The sequence below is a fragment of the Saccopteryx bilineata genome, chromosome 4, assembly GCF_036850765.1.
Source record: "Saccopteryx bilineata isolate mSacBil1 chromosome 4, mSacBil1_pri_phased_curated, whole genome shotgun sequence".
Lineage (NCBI taxonomy): Eukaryota > Metazoa > Chordata > Mammalia > Chiroptera > Emballonuridae > Saccopteryx > Saccopteryx bilineata.
Genome location: NC_089493.1, coordinates 106,061,339 through 106,081,675, shown reverse-complemented (window position 1 = coordinate 106,081,675; position 20,337 = coordinate 106,061,339). Strand labels below are relative to the sequence as shown.

Sequence of the window (20,337 nt, the reverse complement as noted above, 5' to 3'; positions counted from 1 at the left end):
AGACCCACATTAGCAGGGGAAGAGCCATCTTGCACCAGCTGAGGGGTTGTAGAGGAGATGTCTTGCCCTGTCCTGAGCTTCTCCACCACCTTGATTTCTTAAGGGCCTAGATTACCTAGACATTTACTCAAAGTGTGGCCCATGGGCCAGCAGCACTCGCATGACTGGACGCTTGTTACAAATGCAGAATACCAGGCTTTCACTAGATCTACTGATTCAGATTCTGTGTTTAAATAAGATCCCCAGGTGATTCATAGGCGCATAAACGTTTGAGCAGGCCTGCAAAACCACTCCTGGAGTCAGAGTAAACAGCCTGCAGTAAGGTGTTAGTAACACAGAAGAACAGTGGTGTGCACCTTCCACTGGGCACTGTTCAGTGAAAATCACACTCTGTTCCTAAAGTTATTTTTCTCTGTAGCATTTACTACTGTATGTTTTACTTATTTTTATTAACATCTGTCTTTTCCCACTAGAATATAAATTCCATGGGGCAGGCAATTTTTATCTTTTTTGTTCACTGTATAAATGAGGAGCAGAGGCTGTCTTCTATCACTCCTGCCCACAGTCAGATCCTCTGTAAGTGCTGCTCACCTCCTTGGGCTCTCTGGAGGCTGTGCCTGCAGTGGAGGGGTGTGTTTACTAACCTGGAGAGCGAGTGCCCTAAGGATGGGGAGTGGTGACCAAAACCCTAGTCATCCAACACGTTTTAGGGAGAATAGATTTTCCCAGTGCTATAACCTCAGAAGACTTGGGAATGAAGCTGGGTTTATGGCTCTGCTGTGATGCTCTTGGGTGGCAGCCTGGATTATAACCTTGGATAGATCAAGTAACTACTCTGGCCTTCCTTTCTGTGGCGGAAGAGGTTGGGTGAGGAGAGCCAGGATTTTTTGCAGCTGTGAATTCTGAGAGTTCTGTGCTCCCTGGTTCTCCGTGTGTCTGTGAAGAAGGTTGGGGATTGGAGGAAAAGTAAATATTTATATTAACTTTCCTGTGCTCCAATGAACTCAGAACCTCTACTTCCCAAAATAACTAGAAATGGAAAAGCATGGATTTGTTCTACATAGATTCAGAAAATGAGTAACAGTCCAGCACCTTGAGTCATTTATCGATGGCACTAAGGAGCCCACTTGAGAGGGTCAAGTCCAGCTTGGTGAGGATGTGAACACCTGGGGCGCAAAGTCAGAGTCTGCTTGGAATATCAGAGATGGCCCTGCTATCTGCTTTTCTGGTAGAGGCCAGAGCTAACATGGGGGTTAGGCAGGGCCCCTTCTCAGAAGCCAGTGGATAGCTGATATGAAGTATATTTGTGTTCATACATTTATATACTACAACATACCCATATATCACAACATACATATATATTTATACACATAAATACATGTATATATTTATACACCACCATATACATGTAAGTATTACAAGTATATAATATACATATGTGTATTCATATGTATGTGGTGGTATACAAGTGTAGTACATATATGCATGTGTACGTGTGTAGAGAGAGACTCAGTGATAACTTGATGAGACATATATTTCTTTTTTTTTTATTTTATTTATTCATTTTTAGAGAGGAGAGAGACAGAGAGAGAGAAGGGGGGAGGAGCTGGAAGCATCAACTCCCATATGTGCCTTGACCAGGCAAGCCCAGGGTTTCGAACCGGTGACCTCAGCATTTCCAGGTCGACGCTTTATCCACTGCGCCACCACAGGTCAGGCTGAGACATATATTTCTTAAAATCTGACCATTTGCTGTGCTCTGCTGGTGGCCCTTTGCCTGTGACCCACCCGTCATGTTTGGAAGGACAAGCCATAACTGCAGAACATGGAGAAGTAGTAATACCTGTAATACCTGAGGTGTCTTTAGAGTCTGATTCTGAGTCAGATGTCTCCGAGGATTCTGAAGTTTTCTCCGGCAGGTGGGGGAGCTGAGCAATGTCCATGGGTGTGTCCTTGTACTCAGGATTACTGTGGAGAGGGAGGCATCTGTCAGGAGTGCTGACATCCATTCTGTATGGTTTGCTTTTGATCATCTTCTTCCCACTTCCTTGCCCCAAACTTTTGGGGTTTGTAGAGTTTAAAAGACTAAATGTGAATTCACCTCTCAGTTCATCATGAAACTTTTACAGAAGCTTGGATTGCATGTGCTGGGGTACAGGTGCACCCTGCTACAATGATTGAATATCCAAATGCTGCCTGAAAACCACTACAAAGCTGTTAAATAATCAGGTACCACTAGGGCCAGGGAACTGTGCTGCTTGACATTCTTCCCAGTGTAACACCTAGGGGGAAGGGAGGATGAGAAGTACTCTCAACAATTCACTCTCTCACCTCCTGGGGTGCCCTATCTTCTAATGAGTCCATTGCCTCAGTCTCCTCATCTTGCCTCCTTGATGGAGCTTCTCAGTTGTTCAGATGGCTCCAAAGCTGTGGGAGGTGGGGACAGAGCCCTGAGAACTGAAGACCTGACAGATGCACAGGTGCACCTTGGGATTTATGGATTATGGCTACTGAACTGTCAACACACCCATTACAATCACATTTTCATCTGCTCGTGTGGTGTACACCTGTAGCTTGTTAGCTGGAAATCTGATTGCTGTGGGGAGAGTCCCAGTGTGAAGGAGGCCCTACCAGAATGGATCTAACCCCACTTACACAAATGTGTTTAATTTCTGTTCTATCTTTAACTCAGAAACACGCTTCCTCTGGAAAAGAGAGTATTCGGTCACTGAGTTAGCTGTCTTCAAAAACGCCACTCCAGGGCTGGCCCAAGGTATGAACAGTTAGACTACTATAATTCGAAGCCACAAGGGAAGTCTCTTGCCTCAAAATGAAAGATGCCTCTTCTGTCCTTCCATAATGGTTAGCCAACTAGAGACTTATAAGAGATAACTACTGACTGATTTGCTAATTTCTAGAGAGATTCTTATATTAAAGAGTCCCTGTTTCAGTAACTAAAACGCAAATGCCCCTGGGAGGGCTAATTCACTATGATGCATTATTAGGCATTTACTCCTTAATATGAATTAGCTTTAGCAGCAGAGCTTTCTCTATAATCAGATGAGACTAACGGTGAGAAGGTAGTCTTAGCTCTAATACAGTCTGAATACTCCGAGTCTGTAATTCCACCAAGCATTGTGTGGGAATGAGAAGAAGACTGGGAAATAATAATTTCCCAATGGAGAAGGACAAGCCCGGGTGCTTAGAAGTGAGGGATTCTAAGCAGGAAGAGGAAGCATGATAACACTGCTCAGGAAAGAACAATGGACAAGAATGTGGGAAAGAAAAACAAAGTTCAGACGTTGCTATTTGCAAGGCCAGTTCCTTGTGATACCGAGTTACCACTTGGTGGGCTTTCTTCTGCTAAAGACCATCTATATTAGTGTTCTTGGTCCAGATGTCATGGAGGTCCTTCACAAGTCACTTGTCATCCAACTTACAGTCCTTTATTACTGAACTCAGGGTGAGTTTTTAGGTTAGCTGAAACACATCTGGCATGTCTGAGATTGAGGCTCTTGAGCTGGAAGACTTGTCTTTGGTGCCCAAACTGATTCCTTTCTCTTCATATGTAATTAGATGGACTAGACTCACCAAACACTCATGAGCTGTATACATGGTCCTAGGCTAAACTAATCGTGTTGATCCAAAGTTGCATGGACCTGACCACTCCTTAACCCTTCTCATGTGGAGGTGGAGTAGAAAGACACAAGGCTGATGGTGTAGTAAGAAAGATCCAAATCAGAAGAAATCTCCTTGCATGGGAGTAACAACCATATGGGTTGTTTTAGTATGCTAGTGCACATCAGCACGGGAGATAGACATCTTCTCACCTATGGGGTTCATTACTTATGTCTAATTCTCAATAATAATGGGTCTCCTTGGCACAATTCCATTTTTGCCTAGCAAAAGATTGTCAATGCCTTAGTACCTTATTCTATTTTCTCTTTGGCATGTAAGTTTTTATAACCTTCTGCATGACATATTGACACTGTTCCATAACCTCTATGTAAAGGGATTTCTTGATGTCACAAACACATGATTGCATGAAAATCAGGCCTTGGAGAAATCCACATTAAATACACATACCTTTAGAGAGAATTAATGTAAAGGGAAGAGGTCAGAAAAGGGAAAAGAAAGTAGATAAATAAAGACTCTTTTAAGTGGTGCCCATTAAAGCCCTCTCTAGAGCAATAATCATTAGTGTCTGATTGATATGCTATTGGTAGCAAGCACAGTCATGCCTTCAAGTCATCACCAAGGTGCATGAACACACTTTGAAGGGTCAGTGTGCTGATGAGCCATGGTTGTCAGCGTCTCAGCTCCATTTGGCTGTCTCAAAGAAAAATGGGAATCAAGTACTCCCTATCTTGATTATCAGCCAAAGGGCAACAACTTCCATTCATAAGGCTGATTTGAAGTTTTCCTACTCAGACCATGTGGGGGCCCTGCTTGGTGGCTGCAGGCCAAGAGAAGCCACATGCTAGAATGAGAGTGGTAGGAGGGAGCCAGGCTGAACATTCAGATAGCTGCAGGACAGGATCAGTGGAGAACCTCCCAGAAAGCTTGCCCCGCAAATGCAGACCACCCAGCTTGGGTCTTGGTTACTCTTTTGCTAGGCTGAATCCACAGGCAGATAGAAGGAAGGACTGAGAAATGCTATTGCACACTAGAATTTAGGTAGCTATTGAGCTTGGCCACTTTCATGGATGTAAATTCAAGGGTGCATTAAAATAGCTGTAAAACTTGCTTGAGATCACAGAGCAGGCAAAAAAGAAGATTGCCTTCATTTTTTATACTGATATTATCTTGATTCTAGCAAAGCAAGTCACTTTGCTTACCCAAACTTCAATGCCTAGGGAATCAAACCCTATGTAATCTGCTGAGGGCTTCAAAGGGATGCAATACAGGAGAAGTATAATGTACCCTGCCACTTCCTTTTCATCCCCTTTTGCTTAGTTTTCTCAAGGACCAGAGTATGTATGTGTGCGCGTGGCAGGGAGGAGATGCTTTTGAAGGATTCTGCTTTAGGCAAAAGTCTGTATTCCTTTTATGGTCTGAGTATTTGAGGGAAACCAAAGCAACTTCTGCACAGCTGCCCTAATGTTGACAGACCAAGAATTATTGAAAACGTTGTGAACCTGCCTGGAAGTCCCTTCCAACATAGCTTTCATCTTTTCACATTTCTTTGAATCTTGTGGAAAGAAAAGCAGAATTTCCACATAATTCCACACCAGATACTGTTGAAAGATAATACAGCCTGTCATTTATTCATCACTGGGCTGCCTATTTTATAACTGAGATAGAAGTGGAAAAGAATTAGAAAACATACCTGAGAAGGTAATTCACCCAGATGATGTTCTTCTCATTTGCATTCTTGGCGTTAATAGCAATGGTGGCGCTAGACTGGATCCAGATGTAGCCCCCGTTCTTCTGCATCCAGCGGTAGTACTTCGTCACACACTGGCCCTTATTCAGCACTGGGGGTAAAATAAAACAAAATAGAAGGCACTGCATATTAAGAGTAGGACCAGATGATTATTGTGTCTGCAAATCCTCAAGCTTAGAAAGGGGAGGTCCTGCACCAAGCCAGGATGTCCCTCTGTATGCTTCATGTAGAATGTCATTAGTAGAACAAATAACATCAACAATTCAGTGGAGCAGCATCTCCCCAGTGAGGGTGACTAGCGTTCGCAGCAAGACTTTGTTCGTTCTGGCCAGCTGTGGTGTGAAAAAGAAGACTAAAAGGACTAGAAATCTTTTTGGCTCACAGAACACCTAATGCGGTGTGGATATTGTCAATGGGTTTACATCAGATGGTAACGAAGGCAAATGCATAGGGATTTATTCATAGCTTCGAGGTAGGTCTTTGAGATTCTGGATATTTGAGTGGCTCCGAAGACTCGTTTCCCCCGTCTTTGATCGTTCACCTCAGTGAGAGCGACACCAACCAGCGTCCTTATGCATCTGTTCCCTTTGATCTTGTGTAACAGAAATTACAGTCCACGTTTGAACTGAATTTACACTGGTCAGTCAGGGGAAATTCTGGTGCAGCTTTATGGAATGTTGGAATGAAATAAATTTCACAACCAAGTCAGAGGAAAACACTGGCCTAAGGGAGGCACAGAATTGACTTGGCTGGAGCCAAACAGAGTGACAGCTTCACACAGACTGAAATATGGCCCAAAATGAAGAAGCAAGTAAAAACAATCAGTAATGCGAAACGGTACCATTAAATACCCACGGGAAATGAGCTTTAAAATGCAGATGTTAAAAATGATACTTTAACCAAAATCTTGCCAAGTCGAAATTGATTTGATTTGAATCTGGGTACTCCTGAGCTAGTAAAAGGGGGAAGTGCAGTAAATCATCCCTGAAATAAAGTGCTATGGATGGGAATGGTTTAAAAAGATGCCGGAAATGTGCAAAACGTTCTGCTATTGCTTGGATAGGCATGGCAGCCGAAACTGCACACCCCCAGAAGCGCGCCAGCTGGCTCGCCACTAGAGGGCAGTGTGCACTCGTCCACATCTCCCACTTTTGGCATGTCCTTGTGTCTCCGTCTGCTAAAATGAAAAAGCTCTAACTGCTGTAATAAATTTGGCTAAATTAGCTGCTAAATGGTTATCTCAAGTAATATGTATTTGCATTAATCATCTTGCTCTAAACCAGAACAAGCCAGAGTCCTAAAGACGTAGTAAATTCATATTGTCCATTTAATTACGGCTAATAAGTGCTTCATATACAATAGTTTCATGAAGTACATTTTGATTTTTTTTTGTATGGGGGGAGGTGGATGAGTAAAGGGAAGTCACTTTGGAAAAGAGCTGTGTTTAGGGCTTTTGAAGCTCTTCCCATGGTGTCTGAGCCACTCTTCCTGGCCCTAAAAGTAAAAAAAAAGAGAAACCTCCACATGTTATATCAATAAACATATACACTTGAATACCTTTTCCCCATTCCTCCCTTTTTCTCACAGCACACTGAATGGATGGTTGTAAAATTGAATAATGATGTTTTAACAGTTGCTTGAAAAATCCTTGCTTTGACGAGTGTCAAGTTGTGGCAGCTGTATTCTGCAACTATTCAACAATTAAGGGTATTTTTAAGGCCCAGAACTATCTTCTTCTCTTGGTGCAGAGGCTCCACAGGTAGCATTGTACTCTCCTTGTGTAAGTGATTGCACGTCCTGCCGCTCTGCATGCATGGCTTCCCAGGCTACAAGACGGTGTGGTGAAGCCAAAAGCGGTAAAATGCCAACTCTGCCAGTCAGCTCTCTGTCAAACCATCACTGTGTGCAACAAGACATGCTTTCATTCAGATCCTCCCAACCTGGTCAACTATTGTCAGAGAAACGGTGGCGTGTGAAATTCTGCCCACTGTTTTCACAGAGAAAACTGGTAGACTCCAACCAGCGACTGGTGCATAATTCTATAGCTGTGTTTCTGGAACAAGGAATAATTTCAAAGGGTTCTAGTATTTAACAAAGGCAAAGAGGCTATGAAATCCCTTTTATGACACACATGAAGGAAACACTGAGGTAGTAGGCCCCTGAGATGCTAGCAATTCTGGATTTCTGACCCAAAGCAGGCAAATTTAAAATCCATATATATTCTCAGAATACAGTGCATAGAAAGCATCAAAGCAAGAAAGGAATTATAGTCCAATTTAGGATGTGCAGAGTCAACATAAAGATCACCCCCTCTTTTTTAATACTTCCTCGTATTTAAGGATAATCAAACACACAAGGAAAGAAGGAAAATCTCGATTCTGAAAGGCACTGTCAGCAAAACATCAGCCTGCCTAGTGGGACCCACAGTATGCTATGATAGGGGAGGAAAGGCTTATTTGTTCAAAGACTGAAATTATGGTGTCATCTTTTTGAGTAAGGCAGCATGACTCTTGGTCTGTTTAAGTGCATCTGTGTTTCCTGAAAAGATAAATAGAAATTTAGTAGGCCCCGTGAATACTCCGTTCTTCATCCTGCAGGCTGAGGGCCAGCGAGCCAAGGGAGGAGGCCTACTGGAAGAGTCAGACCAGGCACATTTTGATGCAAGGAAGTGGTTGTGAGAGGACTGACATGGGATGGGAACCCTCTGGGCTCCTTGAGGAGTCAGGAGCTACACAAATGCCTCAACTCACCCTGGTGGATGCCGCAAAGCGCATCTGGAAGCCTATCCTTGGACAACTGAAGAGAAGTTTGAACTAATCCATTAATTTGCCCCAGGCCAGCCTGACAAACAGAATTCTTAAAAGGTCAACACTATAGCATGGTCTTAGATTATGACTATTTCCTAAGGATTGGTGTTTCCTGAATGAGACCCCTGGGTCAGTGGGAATCTACACAGCTGGGGATGAGGCCCTGAGCCAGAGCCCCCTGTGGCATAAACTGATGACCAGAATGTCGCCCAGTTGCTTCTGCCTTTCAGGAGAGCCCATAAAAGAGATCATAATGAAATTCTGTTTCTTCTAAAATGAACAAGGAATAATTTTTTTTCTTGAGGCTCCAGAATATAAATTTATGACTTTGGGATGAAGCTTCTTTCTTCCTTTAAAAAAAAAATCATACTGGCAAATCAGCCAGCTCATCCAGCTGTGCCAGAGGCGGGACTGACAGCTTCTCCTGAGTTCATGTGGTCCTAATCAGCTCAAGAAGGAAAGCCACCTTGGTGCTAGTTTGAAAGAGATTTTTAAACAACTTGAAAAACACAAAACCTCTTTTGATTCCTTTTACTGCAGTGGCTATTGTTTTTATTTTTGAGTTTTAGCCTGAGATAGAAGTGAGAGGATGTCTGTCAGTTGAGTTCATAAAATCCTTTTTGAGGGGAGAACAAATAGGCATTATGTACCTCACTTATTATGAAAGTCCCTTTAAAAATTGAAAAGAAATAGATACTCATCAAACCAATGAGCCCAAGAGTAATTTCATTAACAATGTGCTCAGACTATTTAGGGAGGATGCAGAGAGCGAGAGGAAATATATATGTGGGTCAGGGTTTTAGTCTTATAACAGGACGTGCTCACACACTAACTTGGCGCTTTTTGATTTATGCCAGAGTTTACTTTTGCTTTCCAAAATTCTTGGTAGCACAGCCTGTGTGTCCCTCATTGACTTCACTGTTCACATCATAACATCTGTAGAGTTGTGCCTTTAAAGTTGTGCTATAGGAATTTGTTTTTATTTAAAGATCCCCAAACATTTCAATGGCCTTTTCTTTGATTTTCTAGGGTAAACACAAACATAGTGTGGGGGTGAGTACTGTCTTCCCAGGTTCACTTACAATCCCAAAGGGTCCCATGTATAACTCAATGTCCCTGTCCCACACCAGGACTTGACTTCCATGGCTCTGAGGAAAACCATGACACTGTCATCAGTACCACCCCACCTGCCAAACAAAAGATGCTTCTGAGTTACAAACTGTGCTCTTCAGAGGACAAAGGTGGCTCCATTGTGGGAAGAATGCACTAAAAAGAGCCTTACCTCCTGGTTGAACTGTTGTAGCCCTGCTCATTTGACAATTTTTGGCTATTAGTGTCACAACACCCTTCACCCTTAAATGTGAAGGGGGTGGCAAATACAGTTAACTCAAAAGGAAATTGCAGAGAGCTCATGAAATAGAACGTGTGAGTGGTCACGTAAGTTTTTATGTCAAATAAACAGCTCCCCATTCCCCTCCCCAAGGACTGGATGCTCAGTTTTATTGAATATCTTTTGTAAATGTCATCGGGTCTCCTGGTTTGAGCTTACTGGTCAGAATGCAAGAAATTTGCTGCTCGTGGAGAGTTACAGCTGCCCCCAAGTCTGCTGACTTCTTTTGCCGAAGCACATGACCATGGCTCTGCACAGCCATCAACAGAGGCATTTCAGTTTTCTTTGGGAAAACTCTGTCCACACAGATAGACTGATGACTGAAAGGACATAAAGAAAGCCTGTGTCTGTGGCAGGAACATAATTCTGTTAGTAAATCAAAACAAATCAGTCCAAGTTTGCCTCCAGAAATATGGAGAATAAAAGAGAACATGGTTTCTTCCTGTTGGGCTGTTCTACAAAACCAAAGCCAAAGACTCTAAATAGTGAGTTACTTGTGCCTTAAAAAAGAAGGAAGCAGTCTAATTCAGTTTGAAGAGGAGATGAAGAACACATATCAAAAGCGGCCTTTTACCAAAGTGTCTCACAAAAGGACATTTTAGTGGCTTGCATAGGCATTAAAAAGCTGCGATACTTGGTGTATTCAGGTAAGTATAGAATAAATAGGAAATGGTGAGCTCATCGGAGGGTTCCCACTTCACATTCACACAGCTGAACAAAGAGCTTCATTATCATCACTGCGATAGGAGGACGCATCTGCAGCGCCCCCCCCTCCGCCCCTCCTTCAGGCACCTTCATCAGTGGCTGCAGAGAATGGAGAGTGGACGCCTTGTGCTCGAAACTCAAAAATTATTGTTGAATTCACTAACGTGGAGTGTGTGTGTGTGTGCGCGCGCGCGTGTGCGTGTGCATGTGAATCACACTTTCTACTTAGTACCACAGTTGGGTGCTTAGCTGTAGCCACTGGTTCTCTTTCTAAATTCACAAAACTGGCAGATGAAACATGAAAAAGAATACTGACTCTTTAATCTCTGCTCTTCCACCTAAGGCCCAAGGCAGGCTGACAGGGAACTTCATTCTGGAAACAGGACTTTTTTTTTTTTATAATTCTGGATTACTTTTTCCTCTGCTTTTGAAAACTGTGGGCTTATAGGGGAATGAACCTGACGGAGACTTAAAACAAGAACAAGTTTCTTTATCTAAAAAGTGATAGTCCTTGATGTTCTCAGGAAGGTCATTTTCAAAACCCACAGGAGAAACAGCATTAGAGCCAGAAACTGTGCATTAAGTGTTTTATTTACTTGCAGTGGAGACAGTTTTTCATTTAGAATTGCTCATAGGATCAACCAAGGCTTTGATGCTGTGCAGGCTTTTCTATAGATTTTGCAATTAGTGAGCTAGATGTCTTAAATTAGCAGGCATTCACAAATTGTGTGTTTTTTTTCCCTGTTTTTGCAAATCTCTGTGCTGAGCAATATTTGGTAAAGTTTAATGATATTTGATACTTAAGTTGAGTTACGAGCTCAAGGACAGAGACCCATGGATGTTCTGTGAACAACTGTGCCTCTTGTATGGATTTTCGCCCAACACACTAATGACAGGCCCTGCCTGAACTGCTATCTGTGTGATTTATAACCTCAGAAGAGGTTTCTTCCTATACCCCAGCCAATTGATAGATTTTTATTAACTGTTTATATTGAATCATGCAGAAAACTTTTCATTGACTTAGAACATGTCAATTTGTTAAGTTTAAAAAATAAATTCCCCTTTTCTTCATGATAATGTGCTGAATTGGAGACCAAAGCTTTCAAACATTGATGATATCACATTCTAGGACAGGAAGAATCAAAGTAATTGTTGGCAGGAGTGACATCTGAGATCTAAGATATTTTTTCAAGCTGTTTGCAGTCCAGCTAGTGAGCTTCAATACCACGCATTCCTGCCCTTCTCTGCCTGAAGGAGTTAAGGACAGTTTTTAGCCCCACAGAGTTTGGGGTGTTTTTCTTTTCTTTTCTTTTCTTTTTCCTTCTTCTTCAGGGATTTACTATACAAAGGAGAAGCAGTGAACCCTTCAGGATGGAATTAAGAAAGAGTTACGGCTAGGAAGTGAGGGAAATGGCGGATTTATTCACCCCTCCACTAAGTATAGTTTCTGAGTGCCTACTCTGGGCCAGGCGCCTGCCATGGGCCCACCTTCCTTTGGGAGTCTCATTTCGTCGCAGTGACTCCATTCCTCATGCTGGTGGTTGCTGTAAGTTTGGAAAAGAATGAGACACTTGGGCAGAGAGAAGCAAAGGGAAATCTTTCTACTGTGGGAGGTTATGGGAGAAGTTTCCTTCGTTTTGAAACTAAAGATTGACTTTGAATAGGAGACAGATTTTTATCAGTTATTGTCACTAATACATTTGTGACAGTGATGACCATGACAGGAAGTGGTATGTAGGTCTGGGAAAGCACAGGGGGTCTGGCCTACGTGAATCCTTCTCTTCCCTTTACAGTGAAAGAGTGATGGAGTCTTGGGGAGGTTTCGTCTGAGTGCAAGGACAACCCTCCAAAAAGGCAAAAGGGGTGAGGTGTACCGTATACTCAGATATATCTCCTACTCTCAGGGACCCTGTGTTTCTGGGTATGGTCACTCCATGAAGTCCACTAAACATCTTTAAGAACCATGAAAGCAGCGAGGCACAGGCCACAGAAACGAGCAAGGTAGATGCATTTCAGCTGACGTGCCCCACTGAAAATTCCAGGAAACCAGGGAGGATATAAAAGTTCAGAAAAGAGTTCAAATAACCTGACTGTTAATTAACCCTATATTTATGGGGGGGGGAATGCACAAATTAAATCATTTGCTGTTCATTTGTGTAAAAAATAAGTTTGAGGATGTCATTAAATCAATATTTTTTAATTGATTTTTAGAGATAGGGGAGAGGGGGAGAAAGAGAGAGAGAGAGAGAGAGAGAGAGAGAGAGAGAGAGAGAGAGATGGGGGAGGAGCAGGAAGCATCAATTCCCATGTGTGCCTTGACCAGGTAAGCCCAGGGTTTCGAACCAGCAACCTCAGTGTTCCAGGTCGACGCTTTATCCCACTGCGCCTCCACAGGTCAGGCCTAAATCAATATTTTAAGGAACATATTTTTAAAATTTTTTAAATATGTAGTTTATGCAAGATAAAGAACAAGGGGCCATTATAAGAACTAATGGAATTGATTTTAAATTAATTGTTTTTAGGTTAAAATGGATGATTTAGAAGTACTTTTTTTTTCCTGACCATGCTTTATAAGAGCAATTGGTTATTTTCTCTCAAATATCAGGTGTTTATTTTTATTTTATTTTATTTTGAATTTTGAAGAGTTTTACTGAAGGAGGAGATTTGTTAAATATGCCGGCCACATATGGCTGACACAGGGCAATTGCAGACCCAAATCATGTGCCAGGTGTTTCTTTTTAAAATAATGAAATCAGCTGATTGAAATAGTAATAAGAAAAAAACTCAAGAATCCATGTTGGAACTGTATTGGGATATATCAGTTAAATTGAAGTTCTGGCGAACTCTCTGAGAGAGAAGATTTTGTATGATTGGTTGTATGTTGTGCCCTTCCATAAGCTCTTCTAAGCCTGCCCTTAACCCTCTCTCGCCCTCATATCTCCTGCTGTTGTGGCTCCCTGCCACCTGTTTCAAGGTCCAGGGAAAAGGCCTCCTGCGGGGCTCCCCCCTCTTCTCTGGGTGCCCCCACCTCTGGGGTTTAGTGTTTTGTTTGTATATCTTAATAGTCCTCATTTTTTGCCACCTTTTCAAAATTGGCTGTTTTCATGCTATCTTTTCTATTAGTGTGCAAGCTTCTTGAAGGTAGAGACTATACACTAGTTATTTTTGGAACCTTACAGCAATGCCATAAAGCTTTGTCTATGGTAAATACTCACAAATGTTAGATGAACTTGAATAGGAAAATGGAACAGGAACATTCATGCATGCAGTCAAGTACACATGAACATATTAACCTGGGGAAAAAAACTGAAGGCCTTTTAATTTTAAGTTGACTATTATTACTACACTGCTCACAAAAACTAGGGGATCAGGGAACGTGCAGATACTCCAGCACCTTCAGGCGTTTGTACAGTGCATTTTCACCAATGAAATAAAAGTTGGTTTTGCATCTCATTTGCGTAATCAAACAGCTTTCTTTGACTTATCATTTGCTTTTCTGATGTTCTTGTTTAAGAAAAATATCAAATGCTTTTTTTTATCGCCTCATAGTCATTTTGAAATATCCCCTAATTTTTGTGAGCAGTATATTTACACTCAACTCTCTCCACTGATATTCAAAACTCTACATCTTTGCAAAGAAGTTCATCTCTTTAGCAAGTACTCACTTACTCATTTCATTTGAGTCACTGATTGAGATGCCCTGAGAACCAGTTCACTACTCATATTTTACTACTATTAGTAAATTTATCCAATTGGAAAATGAAGTCCTTAAATTCTTAGCTGATTTATATTTACTTTTACTCCATGTAAAACAATGCCTTCTAAATACTAGTGTAGTCAGGCCTCCTTAAGCTTTAACACTTGAGAACTGCACATCCAGGTTCAGCAAGCCTGGGCGCAGGCCTGAAATTCTGCATTGCGCTAATGCTCTCTCTGCAGCAGGGGCACTTGTGGTGGTTAGGCCCTTTCTGGTCTCTGTTCTCTGTATTTGCCTGTACTTGGATTTGAAAAGCCAAAATCAGCATTTGCAACCTCACTTACCACCTCTCCTATCCCCTCTCCCCCACTCCCTGAGAAAAGACATAAATTAATGATACTAATTCACTCCTGCATTTTTTGTCTTTTGATAGCCTTTTAGTTTGTGGACAGGCACATAATATGGGCTGACTTGGCTTTTGAAAAAAGTCAGGCGTGGCCACTATTACATGCATTTCCTTCCATGGGAATTTTCATATTCATATAGAAAAAGAGGAAAAATCATTTGCTTTGGGGGGAAAAGTCCAGCCAATGATTAAGTTGCAGCTAAACCCCTGAAGATTCAGCCCTAAAAAAGGCTAAGATCCGACAGCAGGAGAGTCCCGTGCTCTCTCGCATTTACCCCGCCCATCAAACCCGATACCTTCCCTTCTCCCTTCACCCCAGCTTCCTTTACTGAGTGCAATGGCAGCATCCCCAAATCAACAATTAAATTCCCCCTTTGTTTGTGTGGCAGATGACAAATGCATGGAGGACATCTTGTGTTTCCTAGGCAGGCAGGGCACTTACTTTGATTGATGCTCCGTTGTGGAAAAAAAATGAGCTGGGAAGGAATTACAATGGAGGGCCTGCAGACTGGAAGGGGATATACTAATTAGTCCTGCATTAAGCAGTCCGCTTGCATTGGCGATGAGACGCCTTCGGGAGGAAAGTGTAGGGGTTATTGATGCAAAACAGCATGGAATGCATTATGCCAGGTAGCTGTGTGTTCGTTTTGTTAGGAGGTATAGAATTTAGTAATTAAGAAATAAACACGTAGGCTACCGTATTTTTTTAACACCCTCCAAGTGTACTGGGCAGACCATGCTTTTTAACTCTACATGATGTTAGCCCCTCTCTTTCTGAAACAACCCTTCCGGACTTTCCTCATCCTGCATGGTTCTAGGAAGGGAAAACAGCCACCAAGGTCTACTCTCTGGATTCTTTTCTCTGAAGTCCCACAGCTCCAGAGCCTTGAGCCTTGCTGGTGGCACACACATTGTAAAGGGAAAGGAAGTTTGCCCTCAGGCCACTCTCTTCAGGTTTTAGAGAGTTACTGCTGATTTGACCAGGGAAGAACCCTAGGGGTGTCTCAACACAAATTCAGCATCTTCTGCAGACAAAAGGCTGGATTAAACGGGACTCAAGAGAAATGGAGAGTATGTTTCTCTGTCCGGGTTAGCATCTGCGGTTTGCCCTCTGTTTTTCTGGCTACAGTAGAGGGGAGAGTAGTAGATGGTTGTGCTACTCCATTCATATTCAAGAATAATACAGATGCTCTAGGTCACTGTGATGGCAACTCTAGGGTGATATGACTAGTCATCTCGAGGCCAAGACCTCCTGAGCAATGGAGACCTTGAGGGCGGCAGGCAAAGATGCTCAAATAATCGCTATTATGAATGGTTTCAAATTCAAACCCTGACAAGTGAATCTGATCAACTTGGCCTGAAGTGTCCATGAGATTGCCATCTGTGACTTCAGTGAAGTTATAAAAAGAAAAAAAAAATCACAGTGTGAAGAAAGAGGACCTAAAACCCCCTTGGTTTTAGAAACCAGTGTAATTTCACTAACTCATGATGTTGGTATAGGTGATGTGATTTTTATGACTATTTATGTTGAAACCCAGTGAACTATCTCAGACGTTGCATGCTAACCTAATGGGAGAGTAGATGGTCCAAAGTTCTTGGTGTAATTTATTCAAGTTGTCAAATGCTGGTGGAGCTGAAATTTCCTTTTCCTTTTCTTGTCCTGGAGACAAGTTTGCCTAAGGATTTGCAGATGCCTATGCTAGGGAAAAAGATAGAAGTGATAGAGATAACATTTTGGATTATCAAAATTTATTGACTTTTTTTTTTTTAAGTTTTATCCATAAACTGGAGCACAAGACAGACATCAAAGTATCAGAAATATTATCAGATAACTAAAAACTATCTTTCGTGGACAGAGCCAGGAACTGTGCCAATAGCTCTAGGAAGAAAAGCTAAATAGTTAATGTGGTTTATTTTTTAACCATCCCTTTGTTTTAGCATTCTATCTTATTCTTGAGCTGATTCTGTGTCACCATGACCTTCTCCTGCCAAGAAGGCACAGTTGAGGCATCCTTCAGTAATAGCCTAGGGCTTTGGACAGCGAGATGCTGTGCTGGCTTTTTGCCTTTTCTCCCAATGTTTACACATCCAAGACTTATTACATGCTCTGTCATTTTATTACGGGGCTGGCTTTCGTTAGAGAATTAGGTAAACATGGGACATTCCATCATACAATTTTAGACTCAATCTCACTTTATAATGACGCTAATGTTTATTGTACGAAGCGAAATGCATTTGTATATTTTAGCATTTTATTTTGGTCACAGAATACAAAACCTTACATTGGCATCAGTTTGATGTGTGTGTGTGTGTGTGTGTGTGTGTGTGTGTGTGTGTGTGTGATTGAAGATATTAGGCACTACAAGAACACTGAAATTTCAATCTGATTAGGATCAAAATTTTTCAGGATCAAAACACTCCTTTTTCTCTCCCTACAGTTTTACTAATTGTGTGCTACTTGACATTGTGGAGTTATTCCTCAGCGTGATAGCTAAATATGTGAAGTGTATTTTACTGTGCAGAATTATCAGCTCATTCTGTTTGTTTTTCATGTGTTTAAGGTTGTTAAAAGAACTTAAAATTAGAAGTCATGTGTATGAGTTGAAAGTGAACTCAATCATTGTTAGTAGGCTAAACCATAAAGCAATAGCCAGTGTGTCAATATCAAGTAATGAAAAAAATCACAGAATTTGAAACCATACCTTTCCTGTTTATTAGTTGGCAAGATACCAGAAAAATTAGGAGACCAGCACAATAGTGAATGGTAGAGTTGTTTATTTCTACCACTCTCAAATGATTTGGTTACTGAAAATGAGATAAAAGTAGATTGGAAAGAATGGCATCAAACACATTCTATTGGAGACCTTTGCTTTATGGGAAGGAATGAATTGCCCTAGCTCACTGTATCCACGGAATTGTGTGTCTCCAGGTTGTAAATCAAATCCCAGAGAGAAAGCATTATGTTTTTCAAATAATAACTGAGGATGACAAAGTTCTTTTTGTCAGTGTCAGGTTTCTGAATTTAGACTTCAATTAAGGTTCCCAAATGAAAAAGAACCCCTTTCCTCCCACACACATGTATACTGTGACAGTATCCTAAAAACAATGTATTCATTTTTAAAGTCTGGTTCTCTGGTATATATCCGTCCAAAAATATATCTATATCTTCTAAAGATTCTGATTTTTCCTCATTTTCTCTAAATTCCCAGCTACAATAAAACCAGTATTTCCTTTCAGGAAAAAGCATCACTCCTGCCCCCCCCCATATTATTGAAGAGCCATCTGCTTCTGAAATACACAGTACCTATTCATTAACAGCACACGTGTGTCCCCTAAACCCCTGGTGTGTGAAAGCAAGGCACAAGGTACGCACTCTTCTGAGAGAGAGCCTGGAGCGAAGGCTTGTGGGCAGGCTTTTCCCAGAGACATGGTGTACACAGATTTGATACTGAACTTGGTCCCAGGTCATTGTTGCTAATGCAGGATCAAAAGTACAGTACAAGATGCTCCTACTCAGAGACTTTGGCTAATTTACTGTCCCTGTCCCTCCATTATCCTTTTAAAGATCTGAGTTTGAAATAAGCAAACAACTGCAAAGGAGAGGAGAGGTCTGAACAGCTCTCCTCAACCACGGTGAGAAAGAGGAGAGGAAGAAAATACAAAGGCCACCTGCTGCTCACTAAAACAGAACTTCAACTTTAAGATGTACCATCTTAACCCTGGCTGAGTAGCTCAGTCAGCTAGAGTGTCGTCCAGAAACACCAGGGTTGCGGGTTTGGTCCCTGGTCAGGGCACATAAGGGGAAGCGACCAATGAATTTACAGCTAAGTGGAACAACAAGTGAATGCTTCTGTCTGTGTGTCTCTCTCCCCCTCCTACCATCTCTCTCTAAAACACTCTCCTACCATCTCTCTCTAAAATAAAAAATCAATTAATTAAAAAAAATCTACCATCTTTTTATTTATTTATTTTTTATTTTTTATTTTTTTCTGAAGCTGGAAACGGGGAGAGACAGTCAGACAGACTCCCGCATGCGCCCCACCGCATCTACCCGGCACGACCACCAGGGGGCGATGCTCTGCCCACCAGGGGGCGATGCTCTGCCCCTCCAGGGCGTCGCTCTGTCGCGACCAGAGCCACTCTAGCGCCTGGGGCAGAGGCCAAGGAGCCATCCCCAGTGCCCGGGCCATCTTTTTGCTCCAATGGAGCGTCAGCTGCGGGAGGGGAAGAGAGAGACAGAGAGGAAGGAGAGGGGGAGGGGTGGAGAAGCAGATGGGCGCTTCTCCTGTGTGCCCTGGCTGGGAATCGAACCCGGAACTCCTGCATGCCAGGCCGACGCTCTACCACTGAGCCAACCGGCCAGGGCCAAAATCTACCATCTTATTTGTGGGCACCTTGCATGCATTTAAAACCAGAGTTCAGAACTGGGCTCAGAACCTTCTAGAAAGGAAGCTGGTAGGGCCCTCCTCTTTTAGGACAAGTCTATAGAATGATCATAAAGAGGACTTCTGGTTGGAAGAATACAGTTCCTTTCTAAGAGGTCTACCAGGTCACCTTAAGGGACTGTCAGACCCCTTCCATGTACAGAATGCACAGCCCAGCTGAGTCCGATGAGGGAAAACACGAGGGCACTGGTGTGCAGAGTACTACTTGGCCCAGCCACAAATCTGCTGGTCCTGCTTTGCTTAAATGTCACAAATGGTAGCCTGGAGGTCAGTGTGCAGGTCAGGAGCTGGAAACCAGATTCCAAGAGCTGAGATTAGGATCCTTCTCCCAGGGCCCCAGAGACGGAGATGCCTACTCCACCAAATAACCCTCTTTCCAGAAATACCGCGAGAAGAGACCACCTTTGGGAGCCCCCGAGTCCATACCAAGTGCTCTGTGCCTGCTCCAGGGCTTCCCCCTCACCCCTGCTTCGTGGCTAGTCAAGTAGGAATTTTATAGGCTCTGGCCTGTTTGAACTCGTCTTCTCCCATGTATATTTGGAAACTGAGACCACAAATTTCAGAGTGGAAGTTCCTCCCTGGAAAATGAAAGGGTCAAGAAAGCACTTAAGACAAAGGTTCTACCATCACTTCATGGGAGAGAGAGCACAAAGGACCTCAAACTCCTGGGTGAGCATCTAAAGATCCAGCAGTTTCTCTGGGCCTGAGGTCCAACTTTCTATCTAATTCCATCACAAGTTGAAGTGATTTATGTCTCACTTTTTCTCACTGCATGCTGACAGTCACCTCAAATGTACACAGGAGACATGAAGAGAGAAATCAGCATTGAAACCAAACAGGCATCAGAGAGAGACAAAACCCGCCTGCTTGTGCCTGCACATGGGAGGTACTTACAGTCCAAGTGACTGTGCCTGATGCCCTCGACGTCCTCGGCGTGGATGAAGTGGTAGCATCTCTTCCCCACAATGTCCACAGGGGTCAGATCCATATAATCACTGATCCTACAACAAGAAGATCAGACTGGGATTCAGAAGGGGAGAAAATACAGAAACTGTCAGAGACTTAGAAACAAATCTACTGGCAATTACATTACCCCAGAGAACCCAGGAGGACTTGGCACTTTGAGGGAAAACCCTTTATATGTAAAGATTATTTCTTTAATGAACAACAGACTTTTTTCAAAAGTAGAAAATGTGCTGGATCAAGCAATTGTGTTTGAATAATTAGATAGGATTTTCTTTTCTTTTTTTTTTTTTTTTGCATCTGAATACACATTTAGGCGACATAATTCCATGGAATTATTGAGAATCAGGAACAATGCAAGATCCTCATTAGAGGCCAAGATAATTCAAGGTTACATAATAAAATAAAAATATGTTATATTTATACTAAGTGATTAGAGACACCTTTCATTTAAACAGATTGGTCTTCTTTTGGGTATTTTCATGAAAAAGGGCTTCAACGGCTTCTTGGCACAAAGTCCAAATTGGCATTTCAAGAG

The 20,337-nt window shown here is 42.3% G+C and overlaps 1 protein-coding gene across 4 annotated transcripts in view; it reads right to left on the bottom strand.

The window, feature by feature from the left end:
• Window positions 1–20,337, bottom strand: part of NPAS3 (neuronal PAS domain protein 3) — a 947,754-nt gene that overhangs the window by 4,337 nt on the left and 923,080 nt on the right. For 3 of the 4 annotated variants that reach the window (XM_066277694.1, XM_066277693.1, XM_066277691.1), the window contains 3 exons: window positions 19,731–19,837; window positions 5,330–5,477; window positions 1,844–1,968 (listed from right to left, as the gene is read on the bottom strand). In XM_066277694.1, the coding sequence (XP_066133791.1) occupies window positions 1,844–1,968; window positions 5,330–5,477; window positions 19,731–19,837 (380 nt within the window). The remainder of the gene's footprint in view (window positions 1–1,843; window positions 1,969–5,329; window positions 5,478–19,730; window positions 19,838–20,337) is intronic. The other variant, XM_066277692.1, reaches the window with a different exon arrangement.